Source organism: Lygodium microphyllum, chromosome 27 (genome assembly GCF_053477565.2).
Source record: "Lygodium microphyllum isolate KBCC chromosome 27, Lygodium_microphyllum_v1.1.10, whole genome shotgun sequence".
Classification (NCBI taxonomy): domain Eukaryota; kingdom Viridiplantae; phylum Streptophyta; class Polypodiopsida; order Schizaeales; family Lygodiaceae; genus Lygodium; species Lygodium microphyllum.
This window is the reverse complement of record NC_141161.1, coordinates 108,551,738-108,565,517: the sequence shown is the minus strand read 5'-3', so window position 1 is coordinate 108,565,517 and position 13,780 is coordinate 108,551,738. Positions and strand designations below refer to the sequence as shown.

The following is a 13,780-nucleotide window of genomic DNA, read 5'->3' as shown; positions in this document are numbered from 1 at the left end:
TTATCCTTCTTGTCCGTAGTTACTAATTTTAATTAAAATGCATTATTGTATGGTGGACTAATCTGTACTTGTTTCTTTTTTGTAGAGTTGGTTTGATGCTCCTTTGCGGTGGGACGAGGTTTCAGATGGCGAGGATCTATAGCTCGCCCTTGGATCCATGGAGTGCACATCCTCTTTTTTTTTGGTCATGTGACTTATGTAGGTATTTTCTATGCACTATGTTATTATTATCCTTTGTATCTTGCTATGATTGTACTGTCACTTTCATTACGTGATCTTGTATTTATTTTATGTATCAGTCTTATGGATTCAAGTACACTTTGCCTTCATTCAGACGAGCATAGTACACATTACTGAAACTCTTTTGTATGGCCCAAATAAAGCATATAGTGCTATTTGTGGTAGGGCAACCTGCCCTGCCACAAAAAGTTTTTTTTTCCGATTACCATTGCTATTAGCGTTGCAAATTTACTGCACGCGTCGCTATTTGCATCTCTATCAGCATCGCATATGCGACACTGATTAGCGATGTTGATAGCGACTGTTCATGGCATTGCTAATATCAATGTTTTTTGCGACTATGGGGGCAAATTTCTTTATAAATATTTTTTTTCTTTGAATGTCGTTATAAGGTTTGTATCTTGTAGTGAAATAATATCACAACATATAATTATCTTCTTAGAGGATGGATTATAAAACTTGTATCCCTTAGAAAATTTTGAATATCCAATGAGAATAACTTTCAAATGAGGAGGATCAACTTTTCTGCAAGTCTCTTTGGGTGCATGAACATAAGAAATAGAAAATGAAATAGAAGGAGTTTCACGTGTCCAAGTAGTAATCAGTATTGTACTAGATGGAGTAGTCATAGAAAGATGAATTTACACAAATACTATTGTTAAGACGGCTTCAACCTACAAACATCGAGATAAGCCAGAATGAATGAGTACACATTGCATCGCATTAAGGATAGTCTTGTTTTTATGTTCAGCAATACCATTCTTCCTTCTTCAGTAGTGTTGTCATATGTAGCAATATATGCTCTATTATGATCTGAATCAAAATGCCTCTTGAAACATAGATGGGTTGGATGATCACTCTTTTTGTAGTAGTCACAGGGAGAATAATCTCTCAATAAATATGGTTGTTTATTTGTAATACCATGTTCTTCATCATCATATTGTTTTGCCTAGCAATCACTTGTAGTGTGACCATTTCTATTGTAATAAGGGCAGTCTATTAGGATACTTGAAATGAGAGAAGCTACCACCACGATGACTCCTACATGTAAAGCATGGAAAGGGACACCTTTGAGCAAGTAAAGCTTGGTTGATTTGTTTTGATTGTATGTCCTCTTGTGAGATCATAGTTGTTTCTTGATTTGTGTGTCATCATTCATGTTGTCGTAAATATTCAAACAAAGATATACAAGCTTGCAAATAAAAAATAATCCCATCTTTAGGGCATCCAAGCAAGGCATATCTACAATTCAGCATATCTGCAATCTAAATGATGATCAAGTGAAGTTTTTATATGCTTAAATTTCATAACATAAGATTCTCATAACATACATAACACATCAAATTTAAGCATGAAAAGGACATGAATCAAGATTTGAAGAGATACTACATCGATATACTTCTTGATTGTCTTCTTCAAGGAATTGGTTGTAGTCAATCATGATAGCTCTAATACCATGTTGAGATGTGCACAGAGAAGATATGTATAGACGCGAGAGAGAGAGAGAGAGAGAGAGAGAGAGAGAGAGAGAAGAGACACACCATGTACACTCCCAAAGACTATTTCATATTGATCACAATTGACATATATATGGGTGAGACCTAATTTAGATAGGTGAGCTATAGATAGCTCCATTAGGTGGATATATATAGCACTTTTGATAAGGCCTTCAAGATAGAGAACTGTGTCCATCTATTTAGGGTGAAAGTGGCATGGACAATGGCTATATCCGCAATGGGGATCCTGCTAATGTAATGCCCTATGAAGACATCCTTCCTAAACGCTCCTTGGCCCTTCTAGGGACTTAGAAAGTCATCGACGTTGAGTACAGCCTACATTGATATCAAGTTAGCTCAAAATAGTATACATAATAAAATAAAATGTCTAGATGGACTATTGATACACTTCCTGCCTAGCATTGACAACAACCTTTGAGGGTTTGGTCAAGTCCACACTAAACTTGAACTCGTCGATCAGGGGGGGCTTGCTACTCTTCTAAGAGAACTTGTCCTACCGCCAAGCTAGCCTACAGTGCCTCAAAATTTTGGGTGCCCAATCATGGCGTGCTCTGCCAAGCCCATGATGCCATATTTAAGGGCTATGAGTGTGTTGTCTATGTTTTCTAGCTTCGAGTTTTTGTACTCCATAGACAGATAATAAAACATGAGGGGAAAGTCATTGGTCATTGCTAGCAAATGCCTCATCCTCCCTCACTCCAAACAATTTCTCCACATGATGGAGAAACACGAATTCTTTATCATTGATAAAGGCTTTGCTTATGCCATCTATAACCATAGTAATTATAGCTCTCCCGCGCATAAGTTCTAGAGGTTTTGCCTCTTATGCAACATCTACTTCCTCTCTAGCATTGTCCATTGGTGAAGGCTTTGCATAAGAGACATTCTTTAGTAAGCCTTCCATATGCTTTTCAACATCCACTATGATTGCAAGTGGGACATCACCTTTATTGGGTAACAAAATGAAAGTGGCAGTTCATGAGAGGTAGTCAGTGCCATGTTGATCAAAACTGTATTCTCTAACGTTTTTAGGAGTGAGATACTTGAAGTAGATGGGGATGAGATTTTCACAAAAATGCCCTAGTCATTTTCAAAATGTCTCCATACCATTGATGTACTTTAAGAGATTACATGGCATCCATTCCTCATTGAAATTCTAGAACTCGAGGATATATTCTCTTAAGTATGTTCTAATGTACTCGATAGGGTATTGCAAGCTTGGACCATGCCATAATACCATATCATAGTACTTGATATTGGGGCAAAAGATCTTGTAAAGATCTGATATCCCAATGAATTTCATGCCCTAAAGGAACTGCATGAAGCTATTAAGAGTGTGATCCATCGTGGAAGAAGGAGGTAAGTGATGGTGCTTAGGAGAGGAAAAGCTGAAGAGTTGGAAAATGAAAATGAGACCAAGTGAATAGAGTTTTAGTTTTTTAAAACCCATTAAATTCTATTAATAATTTTTTGAAAGGAAACAAAAATCACAAAACAATCCAAAATATAAAATGTTAGAGAATCTAAAACGTGTAGCATTAAAAAATAAAATTGTATGATATATTCATCCTTAATTTCTAATACATAGATTTTAACTTATTGTAAAGCACTTGATAACATATATTTATTTTTTATTATTTTACCTATCTGAAAGAATAAAAACCAACTAAGATTTGAGCTACTATGTCCCAATTAAAAAAAAACATTCCAATATTAAACAAACACACCTTTCTACCACCAATACAAAAATTGAAACTCTTCGTATTATGAACACTTCCCATCCAGACTAGATGGTGTTGCAGATTTGGGAGACTCCAATAATCACTCACTGTGAGATTGACTTGATTATTCCACGTGGCGTATGAATTTCAATATCAAATGCTTGTCCCATGTCTTTAGTGGACTCCAAGGGAATCCATTGACCTACTTTGTTCATCCAACATTGGTAATAGAAGCACATGTACAATGATGAATGTACAATAATCGAGTAATGAAATGTAACCTTTATGCACCCCATCCCTTCTTTAAAATTAGAATTTAGTAAGTCCTCTATTATATTCTTACAAATGAACATGGAGGGACATTGATGTACATTAGTGCTTTAGAAGATATATACAAAAACATGGATTGGTACAAACCATGAAATATCCATTGATCTTAAAGCTATCTTGAATCTCAATGAGTTATGAATGTCATGTATGATCTTCATTTTTAATGTTTCAAGTGTCCACTCATCTAAAATGGACCATTTCAAAAAATTGAGAGATGGACAAGGAAATAATTCAAGAAAACAATACAAATCAATTGATGTACATACTATATACATGACCTTATAGAAAAATTTCTTGCGATACAAAAAATATTATGATGACTTTCCAATCACCATTGTCTCACCCACATCCACACGTAGAGGCTGTATATCCATTAACAAGCTTCCCAAAGGTTGGTCCTCAACAAGAAAACAGTGGAGGAGAAAGACGGAGTGCATGGGAAAACAAGAGAGTAAAGAAGAAAGGGAGTTCACATGGGATAAAAAGGGAAAATATAGGAAGAAGACAAGATATGTGACTAGAGGAGGTAGTAGAGAAAATATCAAAATGTAACATGTGTGTGTGTGTGTGTGTGTGTGTGTGTGTGTGTGTGTGTGTGTGTGTGTGTGTGTGTGTGTGTGTGTGTGTGTGTGTGTGTGTGTGTGTGTGTGTGTGTGTGTGTGTGTGTGTGTGTGTGTGTGTGTGTGTGTGTGTGTGTGTGTGTGTGTGTGTGTGTGTGTGTGTGTGTGTGTGTGTGTGTGTGTGTGTGTGTGTGTACTACTAAGTTATTAAATAATTATGTAATTTACACATTAACTTTAGCATTTTAATTCAGAGAGAGATAGATTCCATATCACTAACTTAATAGTTAATTAGTTTTAGTATATTAACTAGTATGAGTTAGTTGATTAGTTAGTGTGTTTACTTAAGTGTATTTAGTATGAGTTAGTTAATTAGTTAGTATATTGACTTACTAAACTATATTTACTTCAAGTAGTTAGTGTACTGTGTTGTAATAGTTAGCATATTGAGTTGGTTATTCATTTAATTAACTAGTATATTGCGCTCCAATTACTTAGTATATTAGGATAACTAACTCACCACATCATTTGTAATTAGAATTAATGTACTTTGCCCATTTGGTTATGTTTCATCATTGCAAGGTCCACATTCACGAGGTTGCTTGCGTTGACACGTAGATACCATTTGGATGGTAATGAAAGTAAGGAGGGTTGTGTGGCTATGCGTGTGTGAGCACGAAAGGATGCAAAATTTTGTGGAATGGAAAAAATAAAATTACCATGGAAGAAAGAGAGAATTTGGGTACTGGGTGGCTATAGCTAGGAGACTATGGAGGTTGTGTGGCTATGGCTATACTTAAAAGAAAGAGAGAAGTTGGGTGTTATGTGGCTTTGGCTGGGAGAAACTGGGGGCTGTGTGGCTATGGGTGTGTGAGGATAGAAAGATAAGAAGATTTGTGGAATGGAGTTATTAAGATAAAGAACATGGAAGAAGAAGAGAAGCTAGGTGTTGTGTGGCAATGACTGAGAGAAGTTGGGTGTTATGTGGCTATGGCTCGAAGAAGTTGGGGATGTGTGGATATGGTTGAGAGAAGCTACAGGCAAAAAAATTTGAGAAGATTTGTGGAATGAATAAGGGAATGACCAAATGGAAAGCATGTCTTGCAAAAAAACACCAAAAAATGCATTTTGTGACTATATATGTCATAAGAAGAGGTTTTGGGGGGGGAGGGGAGGAAGGCATTTTTGGAAAGAGAAGAAAATTTTCAAAATTTGGGTTACCTTTTTGGACACCTAGTCGAACTCACCTAACGTGGGGTGGTAAAGGTAGGGGGGAGGAGGGAAGGGGACATAGGGGGATAAGCCTATAAGTAGTAGGGACAAGAAGGGAAAAAATGAAGTGGATAAAATATGCACACAACCCCCTCTCCCATTGGTCCACCTCAAATCTCTCATCATAAGGAGATTCATTAACTCGTAAGCTAAAAGGCCCATTTTTTGTCCATATTCCCTCTAATGTCTGTTTTCTAAACATGAAGAGTCCTTACAACGACAAAAATTTATTCAAACAAGGTATGTATAACATAAACAATAGTTGATATCTATAAACGTGTAACAATGTAAATTCCTATAACTACATGGAACTATATAGGCTTATTGATATTCAAGCTTTACATTCGAAACCATAAGAACACATAGGGCCAAATCAAGCCCTCGATACACAATCTTGTAAACTACCTAACAATAAACCAATTGAGAATGACTAACATGGCTAGGAAAAGACCATTGATATGCATTATGACATCAAAATCTACAATGAATTGTAAAATTTGATGGATACATCCAAGAAAATACTAAAGAGAATAGTACACCTGGAGAATATAATAGAATTTCAAATGATACAAACCCTACTACAACCTTCCAAGATGACTAACAAAAATTGAGTTTATATTTAAGACTTCTAAAATGAATACTTGATAAGTTCAAACTCAATTTTGAAGATCCACTTAAGGATCCACTTAGAACATGTATTGCCTAAGTGATACTAGACACAAGAACAAATGGCATTTCTGGAGATCATTTATTAGAATTTAGACATATCACTCAAGGCTTTTTTAAGTGATGAAAGAACACATTAACATTATACTTAAGGATAGATGGAAGTTAACTATACTCATGGTTGTGAAAAGCTTGCCAATGACAACCAGAAATTAGTCACATACTCATTTAATAGCAAGATCTATAACAAAATCCATGGTAGTTAAATCAATCCATTCAATGCTATCATATTCATAATAGGTAAATGCTCAACTTTGGTTTTACATGTTTTATGAACTATATGATATTTCCAAAATGCAATTTAACTTCTTCTTCAAGCAATAGAAGGTAGACCATGCTCCTTCAAATGGTTCAACGAGAAGCACTTTGAAAAAAATACACCTAACACCGCTACCTAAACCTAACTAAATGTGTCAACCTAGTTACGTGTGTAGCTAAATATCAAATTTTATTTATATTTTTCACATATAAAAATTAATTTTATTTAAAATCTCAATTCAACACTGATATCTTTTTTTTTTCTTACACTCTACTTGTTTTAGTAATATCTCAAGACATCACACGATTGGCCCCCATCACACAATGTTGCCACATGACTATCTATCAACAATTAGTCCCCATCACACAATGTTGTTGCCACATGATCATCTATCAAAGGAAACACCATTGCACCAAGCCAAGCGTGAACGTCCTTATCACTCATTGTCTTATCCTTCGTTAAGTTGATGATCAACTACTCATAGCCATCAACCATTCATAAGGGACTCATCTCAAAAACATTTATTGTGCTAGTGATATGTTTAACTACATTCTCTTTCTAAGTGTCATGTCAATGATTAATTGAACCTACTACATTGTATGAGCTTCATTTATTTGTCTAATCAACTTCTATTATTCTTTTTCACCTTTAGGGAAGGAGAAAAAAGACAATCGAGGAGACACATGAGGCCAAATACAGAAGATCGGGGAAGAAAACAATGGAGGAGAAAGATGGAGCACATGGGAAAACAAGAGAGTAAAGAAGAAAGGGAGTTTAGATGGGATAAAAAGGGAAAATATAGGAAGAAAAGACAAGATATGTGACTAGAGGAGGTAGTAGAGAAAATATCCAAATGTAACATGAGAGAGAGAGAGAGAGAGAGAGAGAGAGATTTTATAATACTAAGTTATTAAATAATTATGTAATTTACTCATTAATTTTAGCATTTTAATCGAGAGAAAGATAGATTCCATATCACTAACTTAATAGTTAATTAGTTTTAGTGTATTAACTAGTATGAGTTAGTTGATTAGTTAGTGTGTTTACTTACTTAAGTATTGAGTATGAGTTAGTTAATTAGTTAGTATATTTACTTATTAAACTATATTTACTTCAAGTAGTTAGTGTATTGTGTTGTAATAGTTAGCATATTGAGTTGGTTATTTACTCAATTAACTAGGATATTGTGTTGCAATTACTTAGTATATTAGGATAACTAACTCACCACATCATTTGTAATTAGAATTAATGTACTTTGCCCATTTGGTTATGTTTCATAATTGCAAGGTCCACATTGAGAAGGTGATAACGACCCTTAGGGAAGGCAATTACAATCTTGATACATACAATCTTTCATAAGGTTAGAATCTACCTTCTTTCGTTTTTCCCCTAATCAACAATAAAGAAAATAAACGAGAAGAAGAACATTAATACATATCTTCTCGAAATTTGCGATAATGGAACCCTACCCCATAATTATAAAACAACTAAGAAACATGCTAGTTGTATAGTATGTTTATGTATTTTTTTGTGTTATTACTGCACTTTTACAAAGTAATAGGTTAATTTTTAATTGTAGAAATTAGTGAAATGTGACACCACATCTCAAACTTTGACCAAGGAACCAACATTTTGGTTTTTGGTTTTATGTTTTGCAATGTATAGCTCTTCATTGGCACAACATTCTTGGGTGGCACAATAACTTTCCAGCCAAATCTAATTAACTTCAAAAGGCTTGTGAGTGACATTCACCCCATGCATACTTTAAAACATATGTTTCACTTTGCTTAGTTATTGTTGACGACATATTCAATTCAATAATACTAATATCATACATAAAAATTTTCACATTTAGTTTTCAACGAGGAGCACCCCTTCAATACCCACGCCAAATTGTCTAATAAACAAAATCTCAGACGCTCCTCCTCAATGCCAACATCAACTTGTCTAATAAACAAAATCCCAATACCTTAAATTGTCAAATTGGTTTGGTAATAGATGTGACTACGGCTGATCTTTAATAAGAAGAGAACAAAGTTCCGCAAAAGATGCCTTGTTAATGATGGTACATATCCCATATACTCTCAAATGATATAGGCAATGTGGACATATGTGACCCATCTCCCCACAAATATAACATTGTGGAGGCTACCTCAAGTAACCTCTTCCACACACTTGGCCTTTGTTATTATCCCTTTGCAAATTAATTATTAATTAACCATCTTTAATAAGAAGAGAACAAAGTCCCATATCATTGTTAATTAACCATCTCCCATATCTATTCAGGGACGTGCTACATAGCCTATGCCTCCGTGGCCCCATCGTTTATTTTAATTGTCAGCATCGCAGGGCGTCAGGACAGGATGTCGAAATCGTCGCAACGAACAATCTGCATTTTAAAAGCTGGGTGCATGTGCAGATACCAAAACCACCTGAGCTACAACGCCGCTGGGGAAAAAAACCTTGGGCCGTCGGCTGACTTTCGTGGCAAGTTTCATTCGTTAATCAAGTTTTACTGTCCTTTTACATCAAACCAATTACATGCTTTCTCTTAATTATGCAGGAAGACGACTCTAGAATCTTTATAAGGGCCCTCTTCCATTCAGCGCTTTCATCAAATAATAAAGAAATACAAATGTCGTACTCTGCGCTGATTTTTGGAGACAATGCATATCCATTCGTGTTTTTACGGGACGAATCGAAGCAGAAGCACATGCATCATGGCGTGCTCTTACTACCGGCGCTTTACGTGACTGGAGTAAATAATGATATGCTCATTGCTCATGTTTACGGGCTCTCTCTCTCTCTCTCTCTCTCTCTCTCTCTCTCTCAGAATAGCTATATATATACCCCCCCTGCCTGTACAAGCACAAAACATTGTGGGTTGATACACTAGTCTACTTTGCAGCATAAACCAGCTGGTAGAACCGCAACCAACCTCCTAACGTCTCCGTTAGTGTAAGTCAGTGCATATCGTGTAATTGTGATCACAAGATAATTAGCGTATCGTGTATTTGTGATCACAAGATAATTAGCATATTCTTCGACTGTGCATGCAGGTGAACATGTCGCTGTATCAGACACCCGTGACTGTGATCGGGGGGCAGGGTGGCTACGCGTTTTCGTACGACCAGAGCAGGAATGGGAAGATCATGAGGAAGATCGGAGTGTGGGCGGGCGAGTGGCAACTGCGAGGCATCCGGATCTGGATGTCGGGCACTGACAACCCAGTCACCTACGGCACGGCCACGGGTTCTTACAAGGAGTACACGTTCGCGGATGGAGAGCGCATCACCAGATTGTCCTTGTGGGGCAATGGTGCAGGTAAATATAGCACTAATAATCACCATCATCACGATCAGAGTAGCATCAGTAGTGTTAGAAGTACTGCAAAAGGATTAGAAACCATCAAGATTGAAGGTGCTCGTATTTGCTCCCAAGCACACTTTCCATGGATATTGCATGAGTGTCTTACATAGCCATGCATGTTACTATTTAGTAAATCTATAGGAGAAATTTTGAACCCATGTTTGCGAGGCAGCAAGTCTATCAGTTAATGTAATTGCCATTGAGGCTTCTATAATGTTATCTTCTGATGAAGTCCTCTTTGATATCTACCTTAATATGCTTGCTAGTTGTTCCTTTTGTCATCCATAAATATCTTTTCTTTTGTAACCTCCCTTCAAAAGCAACTCAATTAGTTCCTTTAATGGGCTACTATCCCTCATGTACATAATACCACATAGGTATCTCCTATAGAAACTTTCATTCTTAATTATGTTAGTTGGGACAAGACATAGAGCATTGGCAACAAACAATTGGCCTTGGCAACAATTATACACACTTGCACTACTTAATCGTAATCTACAATTCAAACTTTTGAAAACCTCATGATCCATTTGTCTTGTGGATGTTTTCAACACCCTTGAGTTGTGGTGATTCATATGCTTAAATAGCATATCAAGTGTAGTGCCTAATACAAACCATAACAATCCAAAAGGTTTGCAATGATCCTAACAAAACCAAAACTACTACTCCAAAGCTAAGAAACTTTACCAAAGGAATTTGCATGGACAAATACTTCCACATTTTTAGACTATTTCAAAATCATTTAAAGGATTTATCAAATATTCAACTTGTAACAACACAAAGCATATAGTACATCATCACTTTGGTAACATTTAGCTAGTTAGTGTGTGCATAGTTGTCCTATAGTTCATTTTACTGCTTTAGAGTTGGATCCAATTATGAACTTATGAAAAGAAAATGATAAGATATTAAAAATGCAATCAATAAGTTTTGCATAAAATTAATTTTTAAAAAATTGAATCATCCTTTGATTGCTATTATGGATCAAAAGGCTTAGCTTGTATAGTTTTTTGCACTGGAAATGATATCATTCAAGCTATATTTAGCTCATATTTAAGAATAAAAATTTGGTGTTTTGAAAAGGACTTTCTCACTTATACATACATAAACATACATGCATATGTTTACCATATACATATATGTTTGTACAAGTAAGTATACATGGATATATACATGTGTGTATATGTGTGTGTGTATGCATGTGTGTGTGCATGCGTGTGTGCACGCGTGTGTGTGTGTGTGCGCGCGTGCGCATTCATGTATGTATCTATGTTTATATACTTGTATTTATGTTATATACATTAGTTCTAGACACTAACAATGGTCTAACTTTTCCAGGTACACGTTCAGGAGGCGTTAGATTCTTCACCACGGCAGGAGGCGAGTTTTTCCATTACATGACATCTTGGGGCTTAAAGCAAGAGTACCCAATTGATGTGGCATCCGGTCTCTGTGTGGGTATTGTAGGAAGAGCTAATGTTGACATTGATGCATTGGGGTTCTATTTCTTAAAGTCTATAGCATCTGCTCACATGATCAATGTAAGCTATCCTACCTTGGACTTAGAGACAGCTGGAATTATTCCCGTCACGCTTGATTCATACAGTGATTCCAATAATGCAGGTACCCCACATTACTCACGAAATTAAGTTTAAGCAAAATTGTAGTCAAATATTTAAATGAAAAATTGTGCAAGTGTATATACAAAATTTGTGCTAGGGTCTCACCTCCTTAGTGATTTGAATAGTGTGATTGCATACTACTTAATCAAGCAAGTCACTACCTGGTAGGTCACTATTGTTGATCACTGTAAAGGATGCTACTAGTGATGATCAGTGCATGTTGGATATCCTTCTCCCTCTAGACTTGTTAGTGATAAGGGTAGACCTAATTAGTGTTGTAGGAGAATACATATGTTGTCATCTGAGATAGCGAGTGGTAATTTGACCTTGTAAATATGGGACTAAAAGACCTTGACTTTGAAACTATATGGTTGTCTGTACAGCATACGTCGCCATACTGTTTTGTAGGACACCTTGTAGTAAATATGGGCGTCAAATTACCTACACTTATATTTCTACACTGACATCGCGTATCATGAGTACAGGCTCTATTTCCAAGGATTGGACATTCTCTGGGAGCCGAGAAGTGAAGATCTCATCGTCATGGACGGTCACTACGGGGATCGAGTATCATGCCAGTATAACTGTGCAAGCAGGGATCCCCATTGTTGCGGAAGTGTCAGGAGAGTTTGGATGGTCGGTGAGCGTCTCAGGAAGCTACACGACCACTCACGAGGAGACTCGAACCCTCAGCTGGAACCAATCCGGAACCCTTCAGCCGGGTCAGTGGATCTCCATCCAAGCCACCACCCGGAGAGGAAACATCACACTACCCTACCAGGCGACCATGGAGATCACCCTCCAGTCCGGCCAAGTGTTTTCATACCCCATCTCGTCTGTGTATTCTGGCGTGGATTATACTAGTGTCCAAATAACCAGTACCGGAACTAGAGCAGCAGATGAGGTCGACGATCAAGCCGCTGATCCAGGCGTCGCCACTACTCTAAGTACTAAGCAGCCTGATGAAGAAGTCAACGAGTGCAAACTCCTCTATACCACCTGAATAATTCGCTACTCGTGATATTCCAAGAGATATTGTCGGTCTGGTTCCCGTGCACGAAAATAATTTTCTCTTTCTCAGCTGTTTCTAGGAGTGCTCATACTTCTTGTTTTCCCTTCACATGCTATCATGGACCGACCTTCACTAACGTATATGCAACTCGATAGCCTCTCCTTAAATAATATATTGCAGCTTCCCCTACTTCTATCATGGGCTTCATCTACAGTTCTACTTGTATCATGTGGTTTTCAGTAGTATGCGGTGACATAACCTAATCACGCATGTAAAGTCATAGGACCTATCTTATGCACATAGAAATGGGCGTCTTCTCTTGGATGCAAACTTCAAAGCCTTCTATCAATGTGAATTAAACTTTTAGTATTCACACACACCTTTCAAAACTATCGATGAATGAGAAATGAAAGTGTGATAACTAGATAGACAATTGAGAAACTTTTGGAAGGAGTTGAAGAGTCCTTTCCAAGAAAGGGTGCTCTTATCGATCGTCATGGTTCTAGGTACTTTGAATGGGAATTTGTGTGGAGAAAAATTTATACACTACACTTGAACCTATTCTTGGTGCGCAGATCAGTCACTGTATGCTCACGTAGTGAATCTCGGAAGGTCCCCAAGAACAATGAACTCTACTTTTTGCACAAGTTACAAGGTAAAAAGCATGAACGACAAGAGCAAGAGACCAATTGGGTGCAATCTTCCCCCATGCCTTGTGTGAGCACTTCACAAAGCATGTATTTTATATATATTTCTTCTTCATGCTCAATAATAGCCCAATTTACAAAAATATGACAAGCTTTTAGCTTTTGAGTTTGCTTTTACAAAAATAGGAATAAAGCTAATGGACGGTATCCAAAGAGTCTGGCACGCCCAATACAATGTCCAAATAGAAATAACATAACCATGCGCATGGGCGCATACAAAATAATAATAAATAATCGATGCCTCAATAGACATGACAAAATATAGGCGTGGCGTCTATCAAAATATAATCCATAGATCGAATACTCGCTAGACTCCAATGCTTTCCTCCGCCACTGCTGCTATCTCTACACATCAACTAAAGCATTCACAATCGTTAGTAAAATAATACAATTAAACCAACAAAAGTGAATACCTAGCAGTCTTCAGCTACATAAATAAATCAAC

At 36.8% G+C, this 13,780-nt stretch overlaps 1 protein-coding gene across 1 annotated transcript; it reads left to right on the top strand.

Annotated features, from left to right (window-relative positions):
• Window positions 1-9,426: 9,426 nt before the first annotated feature.
• LOC148012700 (uncharacterized) lies at window positions 9,427-12,826 on the top strand. Its single transcript, XM_087669314.1, has 4 exons — window positions 9,427-9,583; window positions 9,685-9,949; window positions 11,333-11,617; window positions 12,102-12,826. Exons 2-4 carry the CDS (start codon window positions 9,691-9,693, stop codon window positions 12,617-12,619), a joined length of 1,062 nt encoding a protein of 353 aa, XP_087525440.1. The 5' UTR covers window positions 9,427-9,583; window positions 9,685-9,690; the 3' UTR covers window positions 12,620-12,826.
• Window positions 12,827-13,780: the final 954 nt, after the last annotated feature.

Excerpts from the sequence above, each read along its gene's own strand:
- LOC148012700 (XM_087669314.1), top strand. The coding sequence starts at position 9,691 with ATGTCGCTGTATCAGACACCCGTGACTGTGATCGGGGGGCAGGGTGGC. Across the intron at positions 9,950-11,332 it reads CTTGTGGGGCAATGGTGCAG|GTACACGTTCAGGAGGCGTT; the intron begins GTAAATATAGCA and ends TAACTTTTCCAG. Across the intron at positions 11,618-12,101 it reads CAGTGATTCCAATAATGCAG|GCTCTATTTCCAAGGATTGG; the intron begins GTACCCCACATT and ends TCATGAGTACAG.